The 26,353-nt window shown below is 40.2% G+C and overlaps 2 protein-coding genes across 8 annotated transcripts in view; one reads left to right on the top strand and one right to left on the bottom strand.

Moving 5' to 3' along the window:
- Window positions 1–5,672, top strand: part of Pka-R1 (protein kinase, cAMP-dependent, regulatory subunit type 1) — a 149,991-nt gene extending 144,319 nt beyond the window's left edge. For 5 of the 7 annotated variants that reach the window (XM_045745850.2, XM_045745853.2, XM_045745854.2 and 2 more), the window contains one exon: window positions 20–5,672. In XM_045745850.2, coding sequence (XP_045601806.1) covers window positions 20–104 — 85 coding nt within the window. In that variant the 3' untranslated portion in view covers window positions 105–5,672. The remainder of the gene's footprint in view (window positions 1–19) is intronic. The other 2 variants (XR_011230943.1, XR_011230942.1) reach the window with 1 other exon arrangement.
- On the bottom strand, window positions 3,282–24,824 carry Txl (Thioredoxin-like). Its single transcript, XM_045745848.2, has 6 exons — window positions 24,643–24,824; window positions 22,322–22,478; window positions 20,367–20,480; window positions 16,422–16,544; window positions 15,153–15,313; window positions 3,282–10,171 (listed from the first exon to the last, which is right to left on the bottom strand). Exons 1-6 carry the CDS (start codon window positions 24,741–24,743, stop codon window positions 9,961–9,963), a joined length of 867 nt encoding a protein of 288 aa, XP_045601804.1. The 5' UTR covers window positions 24,744–24,824; the 3' UTR covers window positions 3,282–9,960.
- Window positions 24,825–26,353: the final 1,529 nt, after the last annotated feature.

The following is a 26,353-nucleotide window of genomic DNA, read 5'->3' as shown; positions in this document are numbered from 1 at the left end:
GCTTCCTTTGTATTTTCAGGTTTGAACGTGTTCTTGGAAGCTGTGCAGATATTTTAAAGCGGAACATTGAGCAGTACAACTCCTTTATTGCACTAACAGTTTAGACCATAATTGAACCGCCATTGTAGCCCATATGTATGCATTCATTAGTTAATTGTGCGCAACTCAATAGGTTCACATGTAAACAACTGTAATATGCTCCTGTTTAGGTGCTGAAATGTGCTAACTTGTAGGGCCACAACACCAATACTGGAACTTGGTTATAAAGGTGTGGGGCAGTTATGTAGGGTTTTAGGTAGTCTTTTTGTGTGTACAGTTTGTCAACAGCTACAGCTGGTAAAGGGAGAGTGCCATCCATCACTAAATAGGGGTGGTATAATCCACCACCACATGTGAGGGATGATATAATCCATCACCACACATGAGGGATGATATAATCCACCACACACGAGGGATGGTATAATCCACCACAGGTGAGGGGTGGTATAATCCACCACATGTGAGGGGTGGTGTAATCCACCACAGGTGAGGGGTGGTGTAATCCATAACTGGTGGTGATAGGAATGGAATCGTTGAGAGCAGGCAGTGCTTGATGTTACCTGACATCACTGGTGAGGTTGTACCACCAGCCACTAGGCAGTGCTTGATGTTACCTGACATCACTGGTGAGGTTGTACCACCAGCCACTTGCAGGAAGGAGAGAACTGTCTATCAATAAAAAGATGGGCAAGTATCACCTGGTGGGGTGGGGGGGAGGGGAGGGGAATAAGGTACCATCTATCGCTGATGTGATGGCACTGTAATATACTGCTAGTATAAGGTTAGTACCACCTGCCACTAGTAAGAACAGCACACCACTTATGGGGTAAGAGTAGTATAATCCTGTTGTAATGATCATGGTTCTAGGGGCCATTTTGATATTTAAAGCTACATAATATTCTGATATTGCATGAAGAGTGCAGGATGATGACCAGCTTATTGTAGAAGTGAATTGATGCATTTATTGGGTTAATTTGCTTTAAACAGATGGGAGCAAACTTTAAACAATATTGAACAAGGTTATTCTTAATACGTATGTCTTGGCATTATGCACGACTTTAAAGATTAAACGATGTGGAACAATTAACATTCTTATTATAAAAAAGTTTTATTATTTTAATGACCCATTTCCACTTCCAATGATAAGCAAGTAAGGTAATCTTTACTTAGCCAAATATAGTCCAGTATATCAATTTGAATTCTCGGAGTAATGCAAAATTGGTCCTGCGCTTGCTACATATAGCATCTTTTAAAAACAATTGATTACTGTAGTCTCACATATGAAATTGTACATGCACTAAAAGATTTAATTTCATTAGCTGTCCTTTACATATAATTATTAATTGATCTGGTAGAGATCATTTTAAATCCTAATGTTTCATTTGTTTCTTTTGTGTTTGCTTAACTACAGTTAGTTAGGATTTCAACATGTACTGCATGTAAATATGTACTGCAAGTTAACATGTATTATTTGCCAACAAAATACTGTACTAAATTAAAAATGTATTTAGGGAACTAGTGAGAAGTTATTGGAGAAAATGTTTATTTGATGAACTGATATCCTAAATGGTGCCACAACTGCTTTCATTGTATGTATCGGAAAAAGTTATTAATATTCTGTAGAATATTTCAAAACTTGTTCCATTATGTATTGAACAACTACTGGAAATATTTAGGATTTCATCCTTTTAAGTTTATTAGTAATAAAATAATATATTTCAGTATTTTCTCCCGTGACTTTTACTACTACTATAACTTTTACTCTTATGACTTGAATTACTGTAGACATTTGAACAGTTTTGTCACTGGTCAGTTTTACCCTTGCAATGAAGATGTCTACATAACCTTGTGCATAACTTCATGTATTATTAATCAAAATTAAAAATAATGGTTTGTACTTGCATCGATATGATTTTGGAATAATTTCGTGCCCACATGCTCATACACCTTACATACGTATGTATACAGATGTACAGCCATCCACACTATTCATAATAAAAGTACAGTACGATAAATAGTGACACTCGTGTTCTTTAGATAGTTTTTCTAGAGAGAGGTGCTAATAATGTACTATATCATACTGTACATATGTGGTCTCTACATCCCGTGGAAAAAACTTACAAATACATATATATTTACATATTTACTCAATATATAATTTATAAATTCAGGGATAATCTGTTTTTATATCTCAATTTTTTTTTTTTTTAGGCTACTTCATTGTTCAAGGTTAGGCTATCAGTGTAAGTTTTGCCACATTTTGTGCTCTCATTGGCCTGTTACACATTGACATCACAGATCTGGCCTTTAGCTGTGTGTGTGTGTGTGTTAGTAGTGTTCAAATGTTGAAATTCAAAACAAAGATCACAGAATACACAATTAATCCAGGTGGTGAAGCCCAGAAATGTACAAACAGATCATGTACTTGAGATTAAGATAATCTACCCCAGAATGCACGCTAGGAACTTGACTTGGATTGTTCTATTCGTTAACCTCACAGTCTTGAGCTGTGTAAATGTTTTTATAAGAAGTAAGTTTTTTTTTTATCTCGTCTGTTCATGCATTTGTGTAATCAGCTTGATTGCTTTATTTAAAATATAGACAGTCAACTATTATTAAATAACAATGAACTCGATAGTGAATATATTATGCCAAAGGCTTATTGTAGATACAGTATGTTTGAATTACATAATCTTTTCTAGTTTTTAGTCTGGAGCAGTTTCTTATTTATGTAAATATATCAATATATATTTATGTATAAACATAATTGTATATTCATATATGATAGCATATATAGAATGAGGAAGTGCTCCACTTCTTTATGGATTCCAAGACAAATATTTGTTCAAATTCTAATATATAAAGCTTTCACTGTTATATAATGAGCCAGGCACGGCTAGCAGATAACAGACATTTGCATCAAATTTATGTTTATTTGTATCACTTAATCAGTCAAATTTGGTATTAAAGAATATATGATAAACTAAAATTTATAATAGAATGCTGTATTGCTTTTTTAGACCATGGTGAATACACGCAAAAATGATTAAATCATTTTAATAAAAGTAATATATATCGTGGTAGATTAATTTAAGGTTTATGGATGCAAGTTGAACTGTGTGCAGCAGTAAAGCTTGCAGTATGGTACTAAAAATTTCAAGCATTTGCCATTTTCATAATTTTTATGTCATAAATTTAATTTAGCAACTCTTTAACATTCAAAATTTAAAAAAAAAAAAAAATTTTATTTCCAAAGTCTGAAGAAATTTTAACCATCTACATTGTATTGAATAAATCAGACTACATGATATTGTACTGTACTTGAACTACAGCAGGAACAAGTAGTGTGTGACTACATTTTGACACATTCAAAGTTCACTTACACAAAGCTGATACTTTTTCCTAACATTCAAGAACTGTCAGACTTGCTGGAAAGAAATTTAAAAGCATCTTACATTTATTTGGCATTTTTTAAATTACAAATTCTAATAGGAAATGTTAAAAACTCTAAACTTGATATTATTGGCTTGAATGACTGAGGATTTACACATTATTGTTTTAAGATAGTGAGATATTAAATGGGAATAATGGTTAAGAATTATTAGTTTGTGGAAGATATATTATTGTTAGTCATTATAAAATTTAACCGATTCTGTGCTACAGCTTTTTGAATCACTTAAGAGATAGTATTGTAGAGAGAATTATTACCCTGGCCTGACTACACCCTTCCTGCGTCCCCCTGCTGGGAAGGTGGACGTTTAGCATAGCAGCCTCTTGTGTCCTCACGCTGAGTAGAAGAGAGCGGAGTATAAGGGAAGAATTATTGCCAGTTTCGATACATATTATGAATGTGCTTGTTTTAAATATTTCTAAACTATTATGTGAATATTACCATAATCAAGATATATCTAAATCATTAAAAGTGAAAATATTATATTTAAGAAGAAAGTGTATAATGAAAAAATAGGAATATGCATGGAGATAATAACATTTATATAAATCAACAATGAAAGTAACTGTGATTCAGTATCTGCATAGGACATAGGACTGTATGAAAGGTACAGTGAGACGTGTGTACCTCCTTTATCTTTATAATGCTCTTTGCTGAAAGTGTCTATATTTTTAGCATGTATTCAAAGCTGCCTTACAATTTTGATGAACTTTCCTTAATGTATGTCTATGACTTGTTTTTATAATGTTACTTGTTGTAATTGTCTGTATATTTAGCCTGGATTCAGAGCCAATTGTTATTCAGGTATGTCATTCAGGAGGAAGTGTATTTTGATTTGCATTCCTAGATATATCTTTGTACTGTTCAAAATTGCCTTAAAATTGAAATTGAGCAATTTTCACAAGCACTGGCACACACTCTTCCCTCCCTCCCTCCCACTCCTCAGAAGCATACCCTCTATAGGCTTCCCTTCCTCCCAACTGCTCCTGGTGAGCAGTTGGGAGCTTCTGCGGCCAGTATGTGCACAACGTTTTTATGGTGAGGGCTGCTGACCTGTGCTTTTCCCGAGTGTGTGTACACGGATTAGCTCTTAAGCTATACTTCTTTCATGCATTTTAAACTTTGTGTTTTGGTTCTGTTGTGTTACTACTTGCTGTCAAAAATTGGCAAATTTTGTTAACAAAGGATGAGGCTGTCTTCACCTTAACCTAGTCCTATAATAGTATCTTGAGCTTGCAGTATGTCTGTTTATATAAGATATTAGGTCATGTCATTTTTTATTTATTTAAAGTAATGCTTTCCTATAAATTATCTAAATATAATGTTTTCTTATACCATTGTTATTGAAAACTTTGTACTTCATAGTACAAAATGATTGTGGGATATGATAGTTTATATTATATTTACTGTAACAATGGTAAACAAACAAGAAATGTGTTATATTTTGTGGTGGTGTGATAGGTGTGTCGGTGCACCTCCACTCCAAGTATGTATAATGACAGGATCACCAATCATAATTTACTTACACAGTGTATTCAGTGAAATGTCAGATTTGTATTAAAATGCCATTTCTAAAATACGTTGTGATCAGAATGTCGGTGTGTATCGGCATAAGGTAAAGAGGATTGTTTCCAGACATTGGTTGTATTAACATTTTAAATGCGACTTAAAAGTAATGCTGATGATTAGTACTAAATGTATTTCAGAAAACCACTGTAAAATCCTCTTTTATTAGCAATAGCATTATGCAGATACACACAGACAATAACTTTGTTATTAGGATAATTATCTTGAAATGAAATTTTATAAGGTGATGGGTTTGAGAATGTTTAATTTTTTTAGGGAAACTTTTGGATTTGGTTTTATTAAGCAGTTGGTAACAACTATAGGGTGTAATGATCCGAGACTAGTAACTATCTGTGAACGTAGACTTGTATAACAGTCAAAGGTCAGTCATGATGCAGCATTTGAATATTGTACATATGTCATATTAAGTTTTCCCAAGGTCTTCTTTTTTAATATAACACCAATATTTAACTAACAGTGCCAAACAAAGAACATTAACCCTTATAAAGCACCATAAATTATCACAAATATGTTAGAACGCAAATTAAAGTAAATAGGTTTTCTTCAAAGTAGGCTTGTCTTAATTTATGCTACCAAATAAAGTTTGAGGTATGAACATGTGTTTGTCTTCACAGAAGCTTTTACCTTCTCAATACTATTCTTTATAGGCAATATCAAAATTTTGTAGGGAACGGAACTTTTGCTGGGTACTAAATCATCTCAAATGAACTTACAGATAAAGTATCCATTCGAATATATCCTGCCGCTAGGGAAGTAATCTTGCCCCATCTCGCGTGAAGGTATTCCTTATTCCGACTTTTATCCTGTTATTCATTCTTCCATCCTTGCCCGTTGGCAGGGGTGTTGGTCCTCTGTAGTTAGTAACAAGCTGCGTACTCTCAAATGTAGTGTCCCTGTGGCCTTCCTCCTACCACCGTAACTGGCGGTGGGAAACAGCTTTGGCAAGGCTGCGGATTGGCCATACTCGCTTAGCCCACGGTCACTTAATGGAGTGCCACCCTGCTCCTTATTGTCCAAATTGCGTTGTCCCTCTTACAGTTGTGCATATCATTGTTGAATGTCCTGACTTCCGGGATGAGCGTGTCTTGCTTTCCGACCGTCCCTCGCGGTCACTTGTCCCTCGATAGAATTCTAGGCAAATCGGATACTTTTGATATTGTTCGCCTTGTGTGTTTTTGTTCTTGTATTGGCATTCTTGGTGATATTTAGCACCCTCTGATTATTTCGCACTTTGATGGTGCTACCATAGCCTTCCCGGTTTGGCGGCGCCTTTTGATAATTACAGTACCTTCGCATATATCCTGTCACTTCAATATTCAGATGTTTACCAATCCGATAAAATTCTACAGACCCCATGGAGGCCTCTCTTGGGACGGCAGGGGAGGTGAGGTGGGTGCTATGCTTATCCAGAGGGTAGCAGTATGGCCTTTGAAGCTCATTTGCCAAAGAGTAAGAGACAAAAGGCTGCCTACCTTAACCCTTAAATTGCGCATCGCATCATATGATGCTTTGGAGTTCTACGCAATTGGCTTATCCTGTTAGCCCCACTTAGACATCTGGTCGAGTAGGCATTATGGGGTTGGTATTCCTATCGGTCTCGGGGATATCATTCGTCTCCTCAATTGTTTTTTGGATATCCTGTTCTGGTTACCCCTGGGGTTTTTTGCTAGTGCCTCCCATGTGGGCCGTATGGTGGATGGGCGTGCTAGGCAGTGTGAAGTCCATTTCAGATGACTTTGACCCTCTTGTTCTCAGACTCGTGGGATGGACGACCAGGTTCCAGAGTCAGACCATGTTGGAAGATCTGGCTCCATGGCTCTGGCTGTGGTGGGCTCAGACCTGGTTTTGTTTCAGACTATCCCAACTGACTCTCCCTGTCCCCCTCTCATTTCTTAGCCGAGGGCCAAGCCCCCAATGGTGACCATTTCATCACCTGATGTGACAAATGTGTTCTCACACCCCCCCCCCCCCTTCCTTTGTGGGTGTTCTAGTGCTGATACCACACTTGAATGAGTTTACTTTCTTCTACCTGTTCCAATATTTATTTGGCCCTGCTACGTGACCTAAATATTTTTATCTTTTGTCTCATGAACATAAGGCCCCACCCCCCCTTCTGATATGCAAATCCATAAGCACTCGGTTGATTTGTAGATTCCCAAGTTACTGTTAACCCCCACCCAGAGTAGCATTCGTGTGGTTGTGTTTCCTTCTCAGGAGACAGACGCCTGCTTGGCTACTTTGACCTTCATTGGCGAGACCCTGGTTTGGGTGTCCAAAAATACCTAGTTGAATGGCAGTCATTCTCTCTCACCCTGTTGCATCTGGGGATACAAACTCCAAAGACCTCCATGAGGATATTAAATATATCTATAAAATCAATTGGAGCAATGAAGTGACTTGAACCAGCAATCAAGGTACTTCCTGCCATGCACCATATCCTTGTACCATGACGTGGTGGAAGTTATAGGTTCTTTACTATCTTCAACAGAATTTTCATGGTTTCCTTGCAAATTTTCCAGAACTCCAATTTCTGATATCTCAATTTATATCTGCCTGCAGAAGCCGCTGCCTGGCACTTGCCCTGATCACTTCTGCAGTTATATCTATCTATTCTTCCCTCCAGCTTTTGCAAGGACTCGTAACACTTCTGCTCTCTAGTTTTGTAGAATGTCCAGATGGTCATGTGTCTTGCTTCCCAAATGTCCCTCGATAGAAGTCTTAATGAATCCAAAACCTTTGTTTTCACTTATTGGCATCCTAGGTGATATTTACCACCTTTTGAATATCCAACGACACTGATGGTGCTACATAGTCTTCCTGACTGTTACAAAAACGAGTCATCCAATTGCTATTCATAAACGTTCGTATATTCATCACTGCCACACATAATAAAAAAAATATACATTATATGCCACACACGTTATATATTGTTTTTGTAGCGGCTGTCTAGAGCTACACTTGGGAACATTTTTTATACCAAATATATAGTTATAACCCAGCAAATAACCAAGAAAATGTAAAATTATTGTAAATATTTTAAACATCGCCGAGTAGAACCCGCCAAGACCACTATGTTTACATTCAGGAATGTGGGGGAGGATCATAATTTATTATAAATACACTTTTGTACAGTATTTACATTTATTCTCTTGACTATTCACTTGCAAGCATTTTGACACCAAATTTATAGGTACTGTATAACCCAACAAATAACTTGGAAAACTTCAAAAAAATGTTTACAATTATTTTAAGCGCTGAGCAGCCTGGGAAGCTCGGAACATTTATGGTCGATAACATAGAGGCCGGACTGCCAATGTTAAAAATTCACTTCTTGAAAATAAATTATCTTCAGAATTCCACATAGGGGCACACTTTCTCCAATATCAATATACACCATTGTAACAATGCTGGTATTATTAAGCACAAGCTTCAAATCTGCAGTGAATATATTCAAACTCAAAGTTATCTAAAAACAATTATGCCCCTCAAAACAAATAAGCTATTATTAGGGATAATGTGAAACAATAGTGTAAGAGATTTAGATCGAAGTATAGGATACTGTAAAAAAGGAATACATTTTTTTAAATATTTTATATTATCTTAGATTATAAATGTCTTTATATAATTTTAGCCTACATTATTCACATACTACTGAGAGAGAGTATTTTGCCAGAGACAAACTGGTTTTCCAGCAATAAAAAAAAATGGAGGGTAAAGAATAAGGCCAAGCTACTCTTTGTGAGGGTCAAGAAAGAAAATCTACTTTTCAGCTCGAAAATTACTTCATTACAACCCTCCATTGAATCTAATGCCATATCCAGTATCCTCTCTTATTAACACATCTTACTCTTCACTGCAGCTTCAGCTTCTTTGTAATCTAAAGTCTCTCGGTCAAACCCACTATTACCTAGTCTACTCATATCCATCAAAACATTGCAGCCAATGTTCCAGTTCCTTCTAACATGTTTCTTTCCCTAGGTTACCAGCTCCAATATCATTGAAGACATTATGCAACACCTTTAATTTCTCTGAGCATGATCTTCAAGCTCTATGTAGAAACTACATAGCTAACAGTCTAATTCATTTCTTATGAAATATTCCACAGTCCACCTCTAAATACAGCATATAAATTTAGCAACAATTTTTTAAAACACTTTTCCAGCTGATATCCTCATTATGATAATCTAAGCCACACACCAAAAAAGGCACTTATGGACCACCAAACCTCATTTTTTTTTATAATACTTCTTCAGTGACATAAGAACCATCTACAGCTGTTTCATATTTCTCATGTCTTCAAATTTTCTTATAAGAAGAATCAAGTTGCTTTCCAGAATATAATGCACTCAGGCAGGATGTGAGAATGTCTACACATATCTTCAATATAAATACAAATTCTCTCTACTGTAAATTAATGAATCCTGATTATCAAGTACTAGTGGAGCTAGAATTTGCTTTTGTGAATACATGGAAAATATTAAGATAAATATAAGGTTCTCATTTTATTGTTTAAACCAATACCAACTGGATGCATTTTTCCCAGGACATTAAATAATGCAATTACAGTACTTATAATGTAATAAATCAAGTACTGTACAGTACAGCATCAGTAATGCAATTTAACAAAAGGCAATAATTTCAAATACTCAAAAACAATTACACAATATATTACACTATATAAACTCATCAATGTGGATTATATAGGATTATATAACCATCAATGATAAAGAAAATATAGCAAGTTAATTTCACATACAAATTGTTAATTAAAATTTCTTAACATTCAATTGAATGAAAACAAGTTTAATGAATGACAACTATATATTAATTTTGAAGGGCCTTTTAAAATGAAATTTTTTGTATGCACTAATCTTAACCTATGATCAGTGACTTTCACCCTTTTTCCCTGTTACACGTTTGAAGTCTGACATTTTTGTGGTTTGCACAGGAGACCCAATAATTTGAATGTACGAGATTTGAGTTGTGTCTGCATCAGTCTGGTTGTTCTTGACAAATAATGTCAAGTTCATCACATTCTGAAGCTTTACATACTTAAGAGGTATCAGCTCACCATCCAAATCCTTTGTAGATAGCCTAAAAAAAAAGAACAATTAAGAAAAATTTTAATTACAAGAAAAGCAAAGTAAAAGTCCAATTGCCTTTGGAAAGTTGAAGCACAACAGTTGTAACACCAGCTAAATGGCCAAATGTACATTGTAAGTTTCCTAACTCAGAGGCAATATATATTTCAACAAATCAAACAATGACGATAAAATTTCCATAACTTGAATTGTACCTGAATGGGGGTTCTAGGAGTTTTACTCCCCAAGCCCAGCCTGGGGCCAGGCTTGACTTGTGAGAGCCTGGTCCAACAGGCTGTTGCTTCAAGCATTCACTACAGTCCAGCTGAGCCAGAACTTCTTGCCAACGACTGTCCAGTTTTCTTCTTGAAATCTTGCGCTTTTGTTTTAGCATAAACAGTATATTATTTCTTATACTGTACTGTACGTTATAGGAGGATTCTGAACAACTGTCAGCCTTTTATGTTCATACAGTGTTCTCTGATTGTGCCTATGACACCTCCATTCTTCACTGGCTCTATTCTGCATATCTTTCCATATCGTTCACTCCAGTATGTTATTTTACTGTGCAAATTTGGGACCTGGCCCTCCAGTATTTTCCATCACATATAATGTGGTACATCTCTCTTCTCCTGTCTTGAGAATACTACATTTTGAGAGATTTGAGACAATTCTATTAATTTACATCAGGGGAGCCTGACGGCTGAGTGGACAGTACTCGGGATTCATAGTCTTTGATCTCTGGCAGAAACAAATGAGCAGTTTCTTTCAGCCTGATGCCTCTGTTCACCTAGCAATAAATAGGTACCTAGGAGTTAGACAGATGCTGTGGGCTGCTTCCCGGGGATGTGTGACAAAAAGGAGGCCTGGTTGAGGGCTGGTCGAGGACTGGGCTGCAGGGACGCTACGCCCTGAAATCATCTCAATATAGGTGCTCTATCATATCTATACATGCTGTGTGTGTTTTTATTCCCTCTTATTTCAGCAATCTCTCCTGCTCTTTAGGGGGAAGTGAGTATTGAGTAGTACTCAAGGCAAGACAGCACAGGTGATGTGAATAGTACGTGCATTGTAGTGGGACCCCTGGATTTGAAGGTTCTCGTAATGCATCCTCTCATTTTTCTAGCTACAGTATGGCTATGCTCCTAAAAGTTAAGTTATCAGACATCATTATTCCCAGATCCTTTACATGTTGCGTTCCTACTATGGGCAGATCTGATCATGTTCTGCACCCTATATATATTGTCTAAGGTCTTTTTTTTTACAATACCTGAGTACCTGTAATTTATCACTATTAACCATTGTTATTTTTTGCTGCTCAATCGAGAACTGAAACCTTTGCAGCCCTGAATAACCATCTCCTCAAAACTCCAGCCTTTTCTTATCAGCAGAGCTGCACCACCACCTCTTTCTCTTTCTCTCTTTCTCTCTTTCTCTCTCTCTCTCTCTCTCTCCTCACTACACAGTAATCCTGTGGAAACATTGCGTTTGTTATAGTTTTCGTTAGCTTTGTTTCTGCGAGTGCTATTATGTCTGGGTTTTCTTCTAGCGCCCATTTTCCAAGTTCACTTGTTTTATTTGTAATTCCAATTATGTTAGTGTACCTTGCCTTGAAGCTCATGTTCTTCTGTTCATTCTCATGTCCCTTCTTGGTGAGCGTTCTGCTGATGGAGGAAGCTGTTCCATAGGTGTGAAGATTTGCGAGGTGGTTAACAGGGTCTCAGAAGATACTGGGGTATCTAGAAATATGTTCAAACCGCATACCCCTAAGAAAAAAGAGAAAGAGATGCAGATTGGAACGGGAACGTCGTTCCCTATATAGGCGAAGAAAACGAATCGCGGAACAACTTGAGAGTCGCACCCTATCTCAAGAACGGCGAAGAAGGTTAGGTAGAGAAATAGAAACAATTGAACTCAAGCTACAAGAATCATACAAAACCCAGGAGAGGCAAAGAGAGCAAAAGGCCATCAGTGAAATAGAGAGAAATCCGAAATATTTTTTCTCCTATGCAAAATCAAGATCAAAAACCACATCTAGTATCGGGCCCCTGCGAAAGGGAGATGGAACTTTCACAGATGACAACAAAGAAATGAGCGAGTTACTGAGGAAGCAGTACGACTCTGTTTTCAGTGAGCCATTAAATGCACTAAAGATTGATAACCCAAATGAATTTTTCATGGATATGATACCAACATCAAATCACATATCAGACGTCGCCCTATCCCCACTAGATTTTGAAGAAGCCATAAACAGTATGCCTATGCACTCTGCACCAGGCCCGGATTCTTGGAACTCCATATTCATCAAGAACTGTAAAAAACCACTATCGCAGGCCCTTCACATTCTGTGGAGACAAAGTCTAGATACTGGCGTTATCCCTGACATACTAAAAACAGCAGAGATAGCACCACTCCATAAAGGAGGAAATAAGGCAGAGGCAAAAAATTACAGACCGATAGCACTAACATCGCACATCATAAAAATTTTTGAGAGAGTGCTAAGAAGTAAGATCACAAAATACATGGAATCACAGCATCTCCATAACCCCGGACAACATGGTTTCAGAACAGGGCGCTCTTGCCTGTCGCAGTTGCTGGACCACTATGATATGGCATTAGATGCTATGGAAGACAAACAAAACGCTGATGTAATTTACACAGATTTCGCAAAAGCTTTTGATAAATGTGACCATGGTGTTATTGCACATAAAATGCGTTCAAAAGGAATTACCGGGAAAATAGGCAGATGGATCTACAATTTCCTGACTGACAGAACCCAATGTGTAATAGTCAACAAAATAAAATCCAGCCCATCAACCGTGAAGAGCTCAGTCCCCCAGGGTACTGTGCTTGCTCCAGTACTTTTTCTCATCCTCATATCGGACATAGACCAGAACACAACCTATAGCACTGTATCATCCTTTGCAGATGACACTAGGATTTTCATGAGAGTTGGCAACATAGAGGACACGGCAAACCTCCAATCAGATGTAGATCAGGTCTTTCTATGGGCTACAGAAAATAATATGGTATTCAACGAGGATAAGTTTCAGCTCATGCGCTACGGAAAAATTGAAAATATAAAAACAGAAACCACGTACAAAACGCAGGCAAATCATAACATAGAACGAAAAGGCAATGTAAAGGACCTGGGTGTACTCATGTCGGAAGACCTTACCTTTAAAGAACACAATAAAGTAGCCGTCACAACTGCAAGAAAAATGACAGGTTGGATAACAAGAACTTTTCACACTAGAGATGCTATACCGATGATGATACTTTTCAAAACGCTTGTGCTATCTAGAGTGGAGTACTGCTGCACAATGACAGCCCCTTTCAAAGCTGGAGAAATTGCTGACCTAGAGAGCGTGCAGAGATCCTTTACTGCTAGAATCCACTCAGTAAAACATCTAAATTACTGGGACCGACTAAAGAGCCTAAATCTGTACTCCCTTGAGCGCAGGCGGGAGAGATACATAATAATTTACACGTGGAAAATAATTGAGGGGCTGGTCCCAAACCTGCACACAGAAATAACACCACATGAGACCAGAAGACATGGCAGGATGTGCAGAATACCCCCGTTGAAAAGCAGAGGTGCAACAGGTACTCTGAGAGAGAACTCTATCAACATCAGAGGCCCGAGACTGTTCAACACGCTTCCACTACACATAAGGGGCATAACTGGCAAACCCCTCACAGTGTTCAAGAGAGAACTGGATAAGCACCTCCAAAGGATACCTGATCAACCAGGCTGTGACTCATACGTCAGGCTGCGAGCAGCCGCGTCTAACAGCCTGGTTGATCAGTCCAGCAACCAGGAGGCCTGGTCGACGACCGGGCCGCGGGGACACTAAGCCCCGGAAGCACCTCAAGGTAGCAAGGTAGGGGTGAGGTGGGGGGTCAAGGAAAGGGGGGACAGGGTGGGAATGGGATGAACGGGGAGGGAGGGTTGACTGAGCATTTGAATGGGAGCAGGGAGAGTTTCTATGAGGAGGAGGGTGGTGGTGGTGTTGCCCTCCCCTCTGGTGATGCTGGTTGTGGGTTCCCCCCCCCTCACCTCTGGGAATGTTGTGTTGGGGGCTGTGATTTCCTGGTTTTCTCCTCTCACCCTGCACTTCTTCCTCACTTTTGTTGCCATGGCTCTCTCCTACCTTGTCAAGTCCCTCTGGAGGAATACTTTTTTGTATTCTCCCACATATTGCAGTTGGCTCTTCCTTTCTAGAATATTCTCCTTCGTGGTCTTGTTTGCAAACACTATCTTTATCAGGCAGTCTCTGTCCTTGTTGTACCAGCCTAACCTGAAAACCTTCTCAATGCTTTGTTCAGCCCCTTTCATCTTTAACCCCATTAGTATTTCATTCACTGCCACTCTGTCCTTACCATTCCATTCTGTCGTACTGAAGCCTTCCTGTTCTATAATGCCCACTGTTCAGCAGCTGACTAGTGCACTTTGCTGCTTCCTGTGAGGTAGCTGCTTTCATGGCTACCCTCTTCACTGCAGACATTGCTTCTGAGCCCTTTCTCAGCATTTCTGCAAAGCTTGCATGTACAGTGGCAGCCCCTCCCAATGAAACCTTTCCATCTTCTCTTTGGATGATTATCTGATGATCAGCCTCAGATAATCATAATCTATCAGATAATCAGGGCTCTGTGAGGGTTTTTATCTCCTCCTTTGCTACTGTCAGTTCGCTTTGCAGGTTGCTTATTGTATTCTTCATTTCATGCATCTCCCTCCTTATTTCCTCCCAAAATTGGACAAACATTTCAATCACTTTGTCACTGACTTTTCCCTGTGCCCTTGGTGCATCTCCCTACCATGTTTGTCCCTTTTCCTACTATGTTGTGATAAGGTTAGCCAGGGGGGAGGGGAAAGGAGAGAAGAGAGAAAGAGGAAAGAGAGAGAGTGCGCGTGCACGAGAGTGAGAGCGAGAGAGAAGTACTTTCTTAGCTTGATCCACTCTTTAACAGGTCAAAACAAAAGCCATACTCACGTTAATTCCTGGACTGCATTGGCACTCTCGGCAGAATCAAAATCAATGGTATGTGGTTGATTGATGAACAGCCTTACAACCTTTGGCCCATTCTCAGCTGGTCCTTTAAATTTTATACTATGCAACTTCACCGCTTGATTGAATGACAGGTACAAAATTAACTGGAAGGAAAATACCCAATAGAGTTTTTGAGTTAACAGCACACTTTATAGGCTAAAATGTCACATCAAAATATCAATACAGTGCAGTATACAATTTAAATTGCATACAAAAATTTTTGAAGTTTGTTGAAATTATCCATTCAGTAATACACAATTTCCCCACATTCAGTGGGTGGAGAGGTATCAGCCTGGAGAAAAACGGGGAATAAATACAATGTGACCAACTATTTGGCTCATTTGGTACCTCCAATTGTCTGAATAACTGAAAATTCACATAATCAAACAAAGACAGATGAAATTTGATGACAATTCAAGTGTTAAAATAGGAATGTTATCTTGAGATGATTTTGGGGCTTTTTAGTGTCCACGCAGCCTTGTCCTCGACCAGGACTCCACCCCCAGGAAGCAGCCCACGACAGCTGACTAACACCCAGGTACCTATTTTACTGCTAGGTAACAGGGGCATAGGGTGAAAGAAACTCTGCCCATTGTTTCTCGCCGGCGCCCGGGATCGAACCCGGGACCACAGGATCACAAAACCTAGCCTATCTTAACCTAACCTAAACTAGCATAACTAAGTCAATAATTTATGTTTTTAATATAATGATTATTAAAATAATCCAATTGGAAACAATTTTTTGAAAATACAAAAAATCACTTGGCCTAATAGGCAAATTGGGCCTTTTATAGTAGACCAAGAAGTGCATTCTGGCTACTTAGTTACTGTCAACTGTTATATCAGTTGATTGACAGTTGAGAGGCGGGACCAAAGAGCCAGAGCTCAACCCTCGCAAGCAAAACTAGGCGAGTACAACTAGACGAGCGCGCACATACCTGACGCTCAAATGATAACAGAAACCGTCCAAGTGGTGAGGCACCATTCCTTTCCCCGTCCCATCTCAAATCTTTATCCTAACCCCTTCCAAGTGCTATATAGTCGTAATTGCTCAGCGTTTTCTCCTAATAAGTCCTTCTTAGGCAAACCAACTTCCTCCTCTCTTACCATGGAGATTGCCAAATAATTATCCCAAAAAACATCTGCTAAACTCTTCTTGCATAATACTATAGAAAATGTAATTATTAAACTGACTTTTTAACAAAAACACACCTGCTCATCTGTATCCGATTCCAGGTAACCACCAGCTGAAGTCAATGCTTGAGTAAAAGGATGATCATCGCTTTCATTTAAACATTCACAACCAGCCTTATTAATCATTGGGATTAAATCAATCTGAAAAGGCAATAGAGAAATGTGATAAACAAAAATTATAGCAATATACCAAATATAATTATAAAGAAGTAGGCATATCTTAATCCAGAAATCGTAAGATAGCCAGATTTAAAATTGAAAAATGGTGTCATAATCAAATTGTTGAATGAATCATTGTAAAAGTATAAAGAGTATGGTTAATTTAATGGTTTGTCAAAGATACTGCAGTTATGTCAAAAAGTGCTTTATATACACTTGTATTTATGATATAAATAAAGCAACAATAATAAATGATGGAACCAGCATCGGTGTCTGTCAAGCTGAGTATATTTCATTAATAAACAAATCATATCATTGTCTTGCTTGGGGTTGGATATTTAACACTTTACTACAGCATTTCTCAACCTTTTTACCCTTTGGGACCCTTGAAATAATTTTGCTGTCTCAAGGAACCCACGCATAAAAATTATTACTGTATATAAATATTTATTAATTTAAAAAAATATATACAGAACAATACAACGTCGATTCAACGTACTATATGGGACCAACCCCAGTGCACTGGATTCGTTACAAGAGGTGACCTTCAGGAGACGTTTGTGTCAGTGTCTTTTTTGTCTTGTACACCATAAAAATGCATTATATTACATACTGTACCTATATATTACTACTCTACTAAAAAATACTGTATTACATTTGTTATTTACCTTATTGTTGGAGTTATGTCCATCTTTAAGTTTCGTGGGGTTGTGAACGCTGTACAGTAAATATGTACTGTAGTGTATTATGCCATTAGCACCGAGTTGATTAAGTAGTTCTACTGTATGTTCAGTAATAAAATACAGTTTATGAAAACTATTTTACACTAAAATTTCTGTACTGCAACCTTAATTTGAACACTAACACTATGTACTTAAATTTAACACTTATTCCAACTGTACACTCCACACACGATGTCCTTCGATGTTTGCATCAGCTTTACTGGTGCTCGCTGCTGCTGTGTTTGTTTCAGCTGCTTCTGAGCTGGTGCTGGTTGTTGTTGTACCAGTGCTGAGGTAAGGCTGTGCTCCGTGCTGGGGTACGGCTCTGCTTTATGCTGGGGTACGGCTGTGCTCGTGCTTGGGTATGGTTATCATGCTCGGTATGGCTGTGCTCGTGCTGGGGTACGGCTATGCTCGTGCTGGGGGTACGGCTGTGCTCGTGCTGGGTGATTTTCTGCTACTAGTTCTTGCAAAATATTGCTTCATTTTTTGGTATTATTATGGCACTATTAGTAAGCCCCGGAGACATTTTGTTGTATAACAATACAGCTGTAGTCAAAAAATGGTAAATTCCACGATTATTCTTCCACCGACGGATAAATACGTCGATCGCAGACAAAGCTAAGGACACTGGGTCCCTACCGTACGAACGCAGACTTGGTCTGCGTTCGTACACCTGCGTTCTTAAACAGCACCCTACAGTAGGCTGGTGTTTAAGCCAGATCCAGTAACACAAATCTCTCTCAAATATTGGATTTACATCAAATTATATATTTTTGGGTTATATTTAGTTTAACATTATTACGATAATAAGAGCTATAAAAAATACTTATTTTAGAATCGATTTATTAATTTTATTATTTCGAAGTCGGTCACTGAACGGTGGCGACGAAATCGAACAAAACACACATGGTGTTGTGTGCACACGGATTAGACCTGTCCACTCGCGCTGGATTTGTGCCGCCAATAGCATGAATAATTTCTCAAATAGCAGATATCTATTATATTACAGTATATTTTTGGTTTTATTTAATTTAGTTTAATTAGGATAATAAAGTTATTAAAACACCAGTTTTAGAAATGATTTATTAATCTGAAACGTTTAAAGTAATGGGTCACTGAACTATGACGACAGACGAAAGTGAGTGAAACCTCACTGTAAAGTGAGGTTTACTGTACAGTATCCTCTTATCTGTCCATCCTCACTCACCTAGTTTCATCATAGAAAATGTATATAAGAAGATTTCAACACATTAGCTAGCTATTCACGCTTCAGCCATTAAATTAATTTACAAAGATACGTGTGCCACAAATCAGTAAACAAAAATCATTGAAACTCAGTCGTTCACTTGTGTGGACCACTCTGGCTAGTGTTTGGTTAATATGCATCACTTGTTGTGTGGAGCATTCTGGCTGGTGTTTAGTTCATATCTTTCACTTGTTGTAGGGTCCACTTGTGTGATCCAACTTGTCTTATAAAGGAATTAAGTGTAATCTGTGATAGAATGAGAGTTTTCCACCACCATGAACTCTGTCCCAATATCGTAAGCTTGTGGACCACTTGTGTGGCCCACTTGTCATATGAGCGAATTATTAATTGTAATCTGTGATAGAATGGGAAAGTTTTCCACCAGTCTGTGAACTCTGTCTGGACATCATAAGCAAATTCGAACATACTCCGCTTCGGTGAACCGGGCGAGTAAATCCGGCCTGAAAAGTGTGCGAACTAGCCAGAGATTCATTGAATCGAGGTTGTACTGTACTGTATTTAATCACAAATAATTAATGGTATCTGTAAACACAAAATAAACATTAAACATTGTCAAAAAAGCATAAGATAAATCATGACAATATGAATAAATATATGGGTAAGGCAATGTTATTTTTGAAGACAATTTAGATGATTTGATTTGCTTCTCTAATGCACCTGTGCTTGTCTTTCAGTACACAAATGCTTCATTCAATGTCAATCTGTAGATAAACACATGAATTTCATTTTTAACCAAAAGGAGATAATTGCTGTCTTTGCTCTTGATACTGGGTGAACGAGTAAAAGCTTGCTCACACACTTAAATTTCAAACTGCAGCAATATATTTATTGCTTTCTTATGAATGGCAGGATAATCATCTTTAACAGAAATCGAAAACTTATCTAGGGACAAATCAGTGAATCTCATCTTGAGTGTACAATCAGATTCCAGGTCACACAGTTCATCCTCTTCTCTTAATTCAAGTTCTCAGGATCATCAGAAGATTCAGAGTATGGATCCCTCACTCACTCATACACTTGTGTTGAAAGGAAAGGAAAAATGTTGGAGTTTGATCAACAGTTCTTCCAGATGGGTTTCAATAACACTTGAAATTTGCCGATATCTTACTTCACCCTTTTACCCTTAATTTAGCCCCAGCAGTAGTTGAAACATTTTAAGATTTCCTTTTGCAACACGGTTTTTCCAAAGATTTAGTCTTCTTTTAAATACAAGAATCTTGTCACTCTAAGTCAATACATTTTCTCCAGGACTGTACAGTGACATGTTCAAATGATTCATGCGATGAAAAATGTCTGCCAGTAGGCTAGCTTTTATAACCATTCTTTATCGTCAGAGCTGGTGGCAAAATCTTGCTTACTGTTGTCTTGAAAGCACTCCTCCAATTCATCACTCGGCTCAAGCACCCTATTTAGAACTCTTCCTTTACTCAGCCACCGGATTTCAGCATGTAGCAAGAGATTTATGTGCTCTTTGTCCAGGTTTTCATACAGCTATTTAAACATTCTGGAGTGAACTGGGCTTTGTTCAATAAAGCTGACCATTTTTGTAGCATCAAACATTTTTCAATTGATCTCCAGGAGATTTTTTAATTGGCAGTTCTCCCTGAAGAAAGAAGTGTGTTGTGACAACAACGCCATTTTCTTACTTTACAAGAGAAACAAACCCTCTTATAGAGCCAACTATTGATGGGACACTATCAGTACAGATTTCTAATATCTTGCTGAGCTCTTGATGACCTCTCACAGAACCCTATGATTCCGGGGAGCCCCAGTTGAAAAATGCTAGTTTAGTTTAACAGACTGCCTACTCACGTGTCCTGGTACACCAGAGTCTTCAACTTCTTCACCCTCTCCATCACCATAATGTTGCCGGATTCTAGCCTCCAAAGTTTCTGGATCTGCTCCTTGTAAGCTATCAAGCTTGGTCTAAAAATGTAAATAAAGAAAGGCAAATAAATACATAAAAACACAGGTCTAGAAACAAGAATTTGTTATTCTATTAAATATTTTGAAATCTAGGGATGTAATAATACTACACCAGTAGCTTGTTACCCCTCAACTGCTCGGCTTCCAAATATGGCACCCCCCCCCCAGTGCGCAGGAAATAATTTTTTTATCACAGCACACCTTGACCACATCCCCACAGCCAAAGTAAGTGGAATTTGATATTTATTTTTACATAGACATGTTCAGGGAAGGAAATATATCATTTTACAAAGAAAAGAGAATCTTTTGGGAACACTTTATTTCATGCGCACAGGGGGAATTTCACAATAAACTCGGCACGAATGTTGGTTAAACAACATTTTTGTGTGTTCACATCTCTGCATTATAGGCTTGTGTCATCAACCATGAGTTAACATCTGAGGGTTAGTAAATTAGAAAAGAAAAAGTTGTAAATGATGCAATGATGACCAAACCACACATCAGAAAAGGGAGATTGGTCATATATTCAGCCACGTTTTTGTGACTCGTCATCTGCAAATGATGTAATTTGTATCTGTTCTGAGAAGTGTGATGGTAGTACAGTAGTTGGCAGTAATCCAAATTTATGTGTAGGCAGAAGTAAAGACGACCATTTAGCAGACAACATGATGTGCCTATTGAGCTGAACTGGTAAACATGCCATCAAGTATCTCAAACTGGTGCCATGTATCAACCGTCTTCTCCTATAATCAAAATTTTAGTAAACTCATTTTATGACCATCAATAAGTGTTACAAGTTTCAAGTCAGCACAAGATGCTGCTGCAATGCTGAAGACAGATGAACAAAGATGCTCTAATACAGCTCCTAAATGCATCAGATCTAGCACTATGCCTAGCCTCCAAGTCATTTATACCTAGCACACTAATTTCCTCTCAACATTACTGTTTTTATCACATTTCTTTTTAAAGTTGTGTATGTAATTGACTTCAGCATGCTCTTCCTTCAATGCATTCCACATGCCTTGTACCTGTACAAGGAACGAGAACTTCCTTACATCTCTTCAAATTCATTGCATGTCCAGCTTTCACCGATGTTCTCTCATCCTGTTACTTTTTAATTCAAATAAGTTTCCTTTATCTACTTTATCCATTCCCCCTAAAGATCTTGTACACAGTTATCATGTCCATTCTGTTTCTTCTCTCCTCTAACGTTGTGAGGGTGAGGTCTTTCAACATGTCCTCACAGTTGATGTCTTTCAATTCCAGTACTAATCTAGTTGCAAACTTCTTAGCTTTTGGAAGTTTCTGTATATGCTTTACAAGGTGTGGGTTTCATGCTTGGAGCTGCATACTCAAGTAATGGTTTCACATAGACAGTGTGTATGGACTTGAAAGCCTCCTTGCTTCCTTGTTTAGATTCTTAAATGATATTCTTGAATGCTAACTTCCCATATGCTGCTGATATTAACCTGTTCACGTAAGCTTCTGGTGTTAAGAGTTGGGATTATGTCTACTCCCAGGTTTTTTTTTTAACATTTATTTTAAATGCCTTCTTCTTATGGTATAGTTAAATACAGGCCTCCTATCTCACTTACCATTTTCATTACATTACACTGATTTGGCTTGAATTTCAGCAGCAATTTATTTACCCACTCCTGAAGTTCTTCAAAGTCTTCTTGCAGCATCCTACAGTCCTCTTCAGTTCTTAATCTCATCATTAACTTTGCTTTCCCTTTCTTGAATATTGGAACTACATTTTTACATATTTTCAGTTTGATAGCTCATAAAGCAACAATTACCTAATTCTAGTTGAAACAGCACAAGGGGGGAAAAAAACCGACCTTATTTCTATAGAAGATGAATGTAGGCGTAGCTGAAACACCCTGTGAAGATGCTGCAGCTGTACACTCTTTCACATCAATCTTCAGAAATACTGCATTTGGAAATCTTGCTGCCATTTCTTCAAATAAGGGCGCTATCCGCTGGCATGGCCCACATCTGGAAGAATAATACTCTCACTAATTGTGTCACAGCCTAAATACCCAGGAACCCTGCCCCTTTATTCCATAAAGCATGCTGGAATAGTGTTAATTCTGTGTATGTGTTTTGTCATCTTACTACTTGGCACTCTTTCAAAGATTTTCAAAATTATGACATAACATGTCATAATTTTGTCGTGTTTGCTCTACTACCTGCTTTGTGAATGGTGCGATCTCATCTGTTTTGTGCTCCCGGTGCCAGTCGTGCGGTGCTCCCCGGTGCCAGTCGTGCGGTGCCCACCCAACCCCCGGTGCCAGTCGTGTGGTGCCAGTCATGTGGTGCTCCCCTGTGCCAGTCATGAGGTGCTCCCCGGTGCCAGTCCAGTGGTGCTTCCCCGGTGCCAGTCGTGTGGTGCTCCCCGGTGCCAGTCGTGTGGTGCTCCCCGGTGCCAGTCGTGTGGTGCTCCCCGGTGCCAGTCGTGTGGTGCTCCCCTGTGCCAGTCGTGTGGTGCTCCCCTGTGCCAGTCGTGTGGTGCTCCCCTGTGCCAGTCGTGTGGTGCTCCCCTGTGCCAGTCGTGTGGTGCTCCCCTGTGCCAGTCGTGTGGTGCTCCCCTGTGCCAGTCGTGTGGTGCTCCCCTGTGCCAGTCGTGTGGTGCTCCCCTGTGCCAGTCGTGTGGTGCTCCCCTGTGCCAGTCGTGTGGTGCTCCCCTGTGCCAGTCGTGTGGTGCTCCCCTGTGCCAGTCGTGTGGTGCTCCCCTGTGCCAGTCGTGTGGTGCTCCCCTGTGCCAGTCGTGTGGTGCTCCCCTGTGCCAGTCGTGTGGTGCTCCCCTGTGCCAGTCGTGTGGTGCTCCCCTGTGCCAGTCGTGTGGTGCTCCCCTGTGCCAGTCGTGTGGTGCTCCCCTGTGCCAGTCGTGTGGTGCTCCCCTGTGCCAGTCGTGTGGTGCTCCCCTGTGCCAGTCGTGTGGTGCTCCCCTGTGCCAGTCGTGTGGTGCTCCCCTGTGCCAGTCGTGTGGTGCTCCCCTGTGCCAGTCGTGTGGTGCTCCCCTGTGCCAGTCGTGTGGTGCTCCCCTGTGCCAGTCGTGTGGTGCTCCCCTGTGCCAGTCGTGTGGTGCTCCCCTGTGCCAGTCGTGTGGTGCTCCCCTGTGCCAGTCGTGTGGTGCTCCCCTGTGCCAGTCGTGTGGTGCTCCCCTGTGCCAGTCGTGTGGTGCTCCCCTGTGCCAGTCGTGTGGTGCTCCCCTGTGCCAGTCGTGTGGTGCTCCCCTGTGCCAGTCGTGTGGTGCTCCCCTGTGCCAGTCGTGTGGTGCTCCCCTGTGCCAGTCGTGTGGTGCTCCCCTGTGCCAGTCGTGTGGTGCTCCCCTGTGCCAGTCGTGTGGTGCTCCCCTGTGCCAGTCGTGTGGTGCTCCCCTGTGCCAGTCGTGTGGTGCTCCCCTGTGCCAGTCGTGTGGTGCTCCCCTGTGCCAGTCGTGTGGTGCTCCCCTGTGCCAGTCGTGTGGTGCTCCCCTGTGCCAGTCGTGTGGTGCTCCCCTGTGCCAGTCGTGTGGTGCTCCCCTGTGCCAGTCGTGTGGTGCTCCCCTGTGCCAGTCGTGTGGTGCTCCCCTGTGCCAGTCGTGTGGTGCTCCCCTGTGTCAGTCGTGTGGTGCTCCCCCTGGTGCCAGTTACGGAACGGCAGCCTCGCAGGCACTCCCTTCAACAGTGTCAGGCTTAACATTCCAATCAACCCTGACACCATCATAATAATAATAATTGCAAGAAGGTACAGTGGTTAATGCGAGATTACGTAAGATTGGAATTTTGACATTCTTGCAAAGCCGTGGAGATAGTTACCCCCCCCCCACTTCGAGGGCCCCGGTGGTTCGTTCTCCACTCCCAGTTGAAAATTCCAGGTTCGAATTCCCACCTCCCCCACCCCCCCAGTGGGACAGAAATGGTTGAGCTAGTTTCCTATCACCTAATGCCCCTGTCCACCTAGCAGTAAACAGATACCCAGGAATTAGGCAGCTTGTTGAAGAGTTGCATCTTGGGAAGAGCTTGTAATTTGACCCTGAAGGGGGTGGGGGAGGAGGGATATAACCATAACATCTACTGTATATATAGGTATACTGGCTACATGTCCCCTCGACACAATGAATTACTGTCATTACTGAGTAGTGTTGTGTGGGCCTGCCGGGCCTCCCCAGCCCTACCTTGCCGAGGTGAAGTCCGCCACCACTAGTCTGCCGCCCGCCTGGCTTAGCTCAGGCTGAAACTGAGCGTCTTCAGTCAGTACTTTAAAATTGGTAGCCATTATTTCAAAAATTGAAGAGGAGTGAGGAGGCAGGCGGCCGCGGGTGGTGTCAGGGAGGCCGGGACGGGACGCGACACTTGGGCACCATCACCATAACGCCCACGCTGCCACACGCCATCACTCCCGCCATCTCTTGGTTGCACGCAGTACTACACCTCCCAGTCCTCTCATTTATTTATTTATTTATATATATACAAGAAGGTACAGTGGGATTGTGAGGATACATAATTCCACTCATAGTTCCACTCACCTAGTTGTGCTTACGAAGGTTGAGGTTCGGCTCTTTGGTCCTGCCTCTCAGCTGTCAATCCACTGGTACTCACCTAGTGTTTGCGGGGGTTGAGCTCTGGCTCTTTGGTCCCGCCTCTCAACCGTCAATCAACTGGTGTACAGATTCCTGAGCCTACTGGGCTCTGTCATATCTACATTTAAAACTGTGTATGGAGTCAGCCTCCACCACATCACTTCCTAGTCCATTCCATTTACTAACTACTCTGACACTGAAAAAGTTCTTTCTAATGTCTCTGTGGCTCATTTGGGTACTCAGCTTCCACCTGTGTCCCCTTGTGCGTGTGCCACCTGTGTTAAATAATCCATCCTTGTCGTAAGTGTAATGGTGTACAGATTCATGAGCCTATTAGGCTCTATCATATCTACATTTGAAACTGTGTATGGAGTCTTCCTCCACCACATCACTGCCTAGTGTATTTCATTTATACGGGCAGCATAAAACCCCCACTAGACAGTGGGATATTGTAATTGCCAGAATTAGGCTGGGATATCGATATCTATGGCAGGTGGCTGCAGGTAATGAATCCTCCAATGGTGAACATTCCAACTGTAAACTATGTGAACAAGAGCTGGGATATACTCTCCAACAATTACAATGAGCTGGGACATATACCAACTCCAACAACAAAACTCTCAGTTTCCACCTGTGTCCCCTTGTGCGTGTACCACCCGTGTTAAATAATATGTCCTTGTAAACCTTGTCATTTCCCTTGAGAATTTTGTATGTAGTGATCATGTCTCCCCAAATCGTCTGTCTTCTAGCGACTTTAGGTGCAATTCCGCAGCTTTTCCTCGTAACTCATGGTAAATGGGTATGGGGTCCACTAGACCGCCCACAGAATGGGTATGAGCTGCACAATCAATTAAGTAAACTAAAAACCTAAAAGTTTTGTAAAAAAAAATGTTTTGTTTTAAATTTAGAGCTAATATATTTATAAATACTTGTTGGTTGTAATCACTTTATTTTTATAACTATAGGGGGTTACCCGGCGTTGCTCGGGTGTCACATCTTCAGTACACACTATCCTCATCACTGTAGCCATCTCTACTAAACAACCATCATCATTATATCCACCTACACTATACAGTGCACGACCATCAACACTGGAACAGTCTTTACTACATATATATACCATCTTCCTCACTGTGCCCATCTTCACTACAGTCAACCTACAATGTAACCATTTTCCCTACACACGACAATCCTCCTCTCTGCAACCATCTTAACTATGCACTGTCTTCATCTCTGCAATCATCTTCATAATTCACTTTCCCCTACCCTTCTCCACTTTCCCCTACCCTTCTCCACTTTTCCCTAC

The sequence above is a fragment of the Procambarus clarkii genome, chromosome 39 (assembly GCF_040958095.1).
Source record: "Procambarus clarkii isolate CNS0578487 chromosome 39, FALCON_Pclarkii_2.0, whole genome shotgun sequence".
Taxonomy (NCBI): domain Eukaryota; kingdom Metazoa; phylum Arthropoda; class Malacostraca; order Decapoda; family Cambaridae; genus Procambarus; species Procambarus clarkii.
Note: the sequence above shows the minus strand (reverse complement) of the source record. Positions and strands in the feature narration are given on the sequence as shown.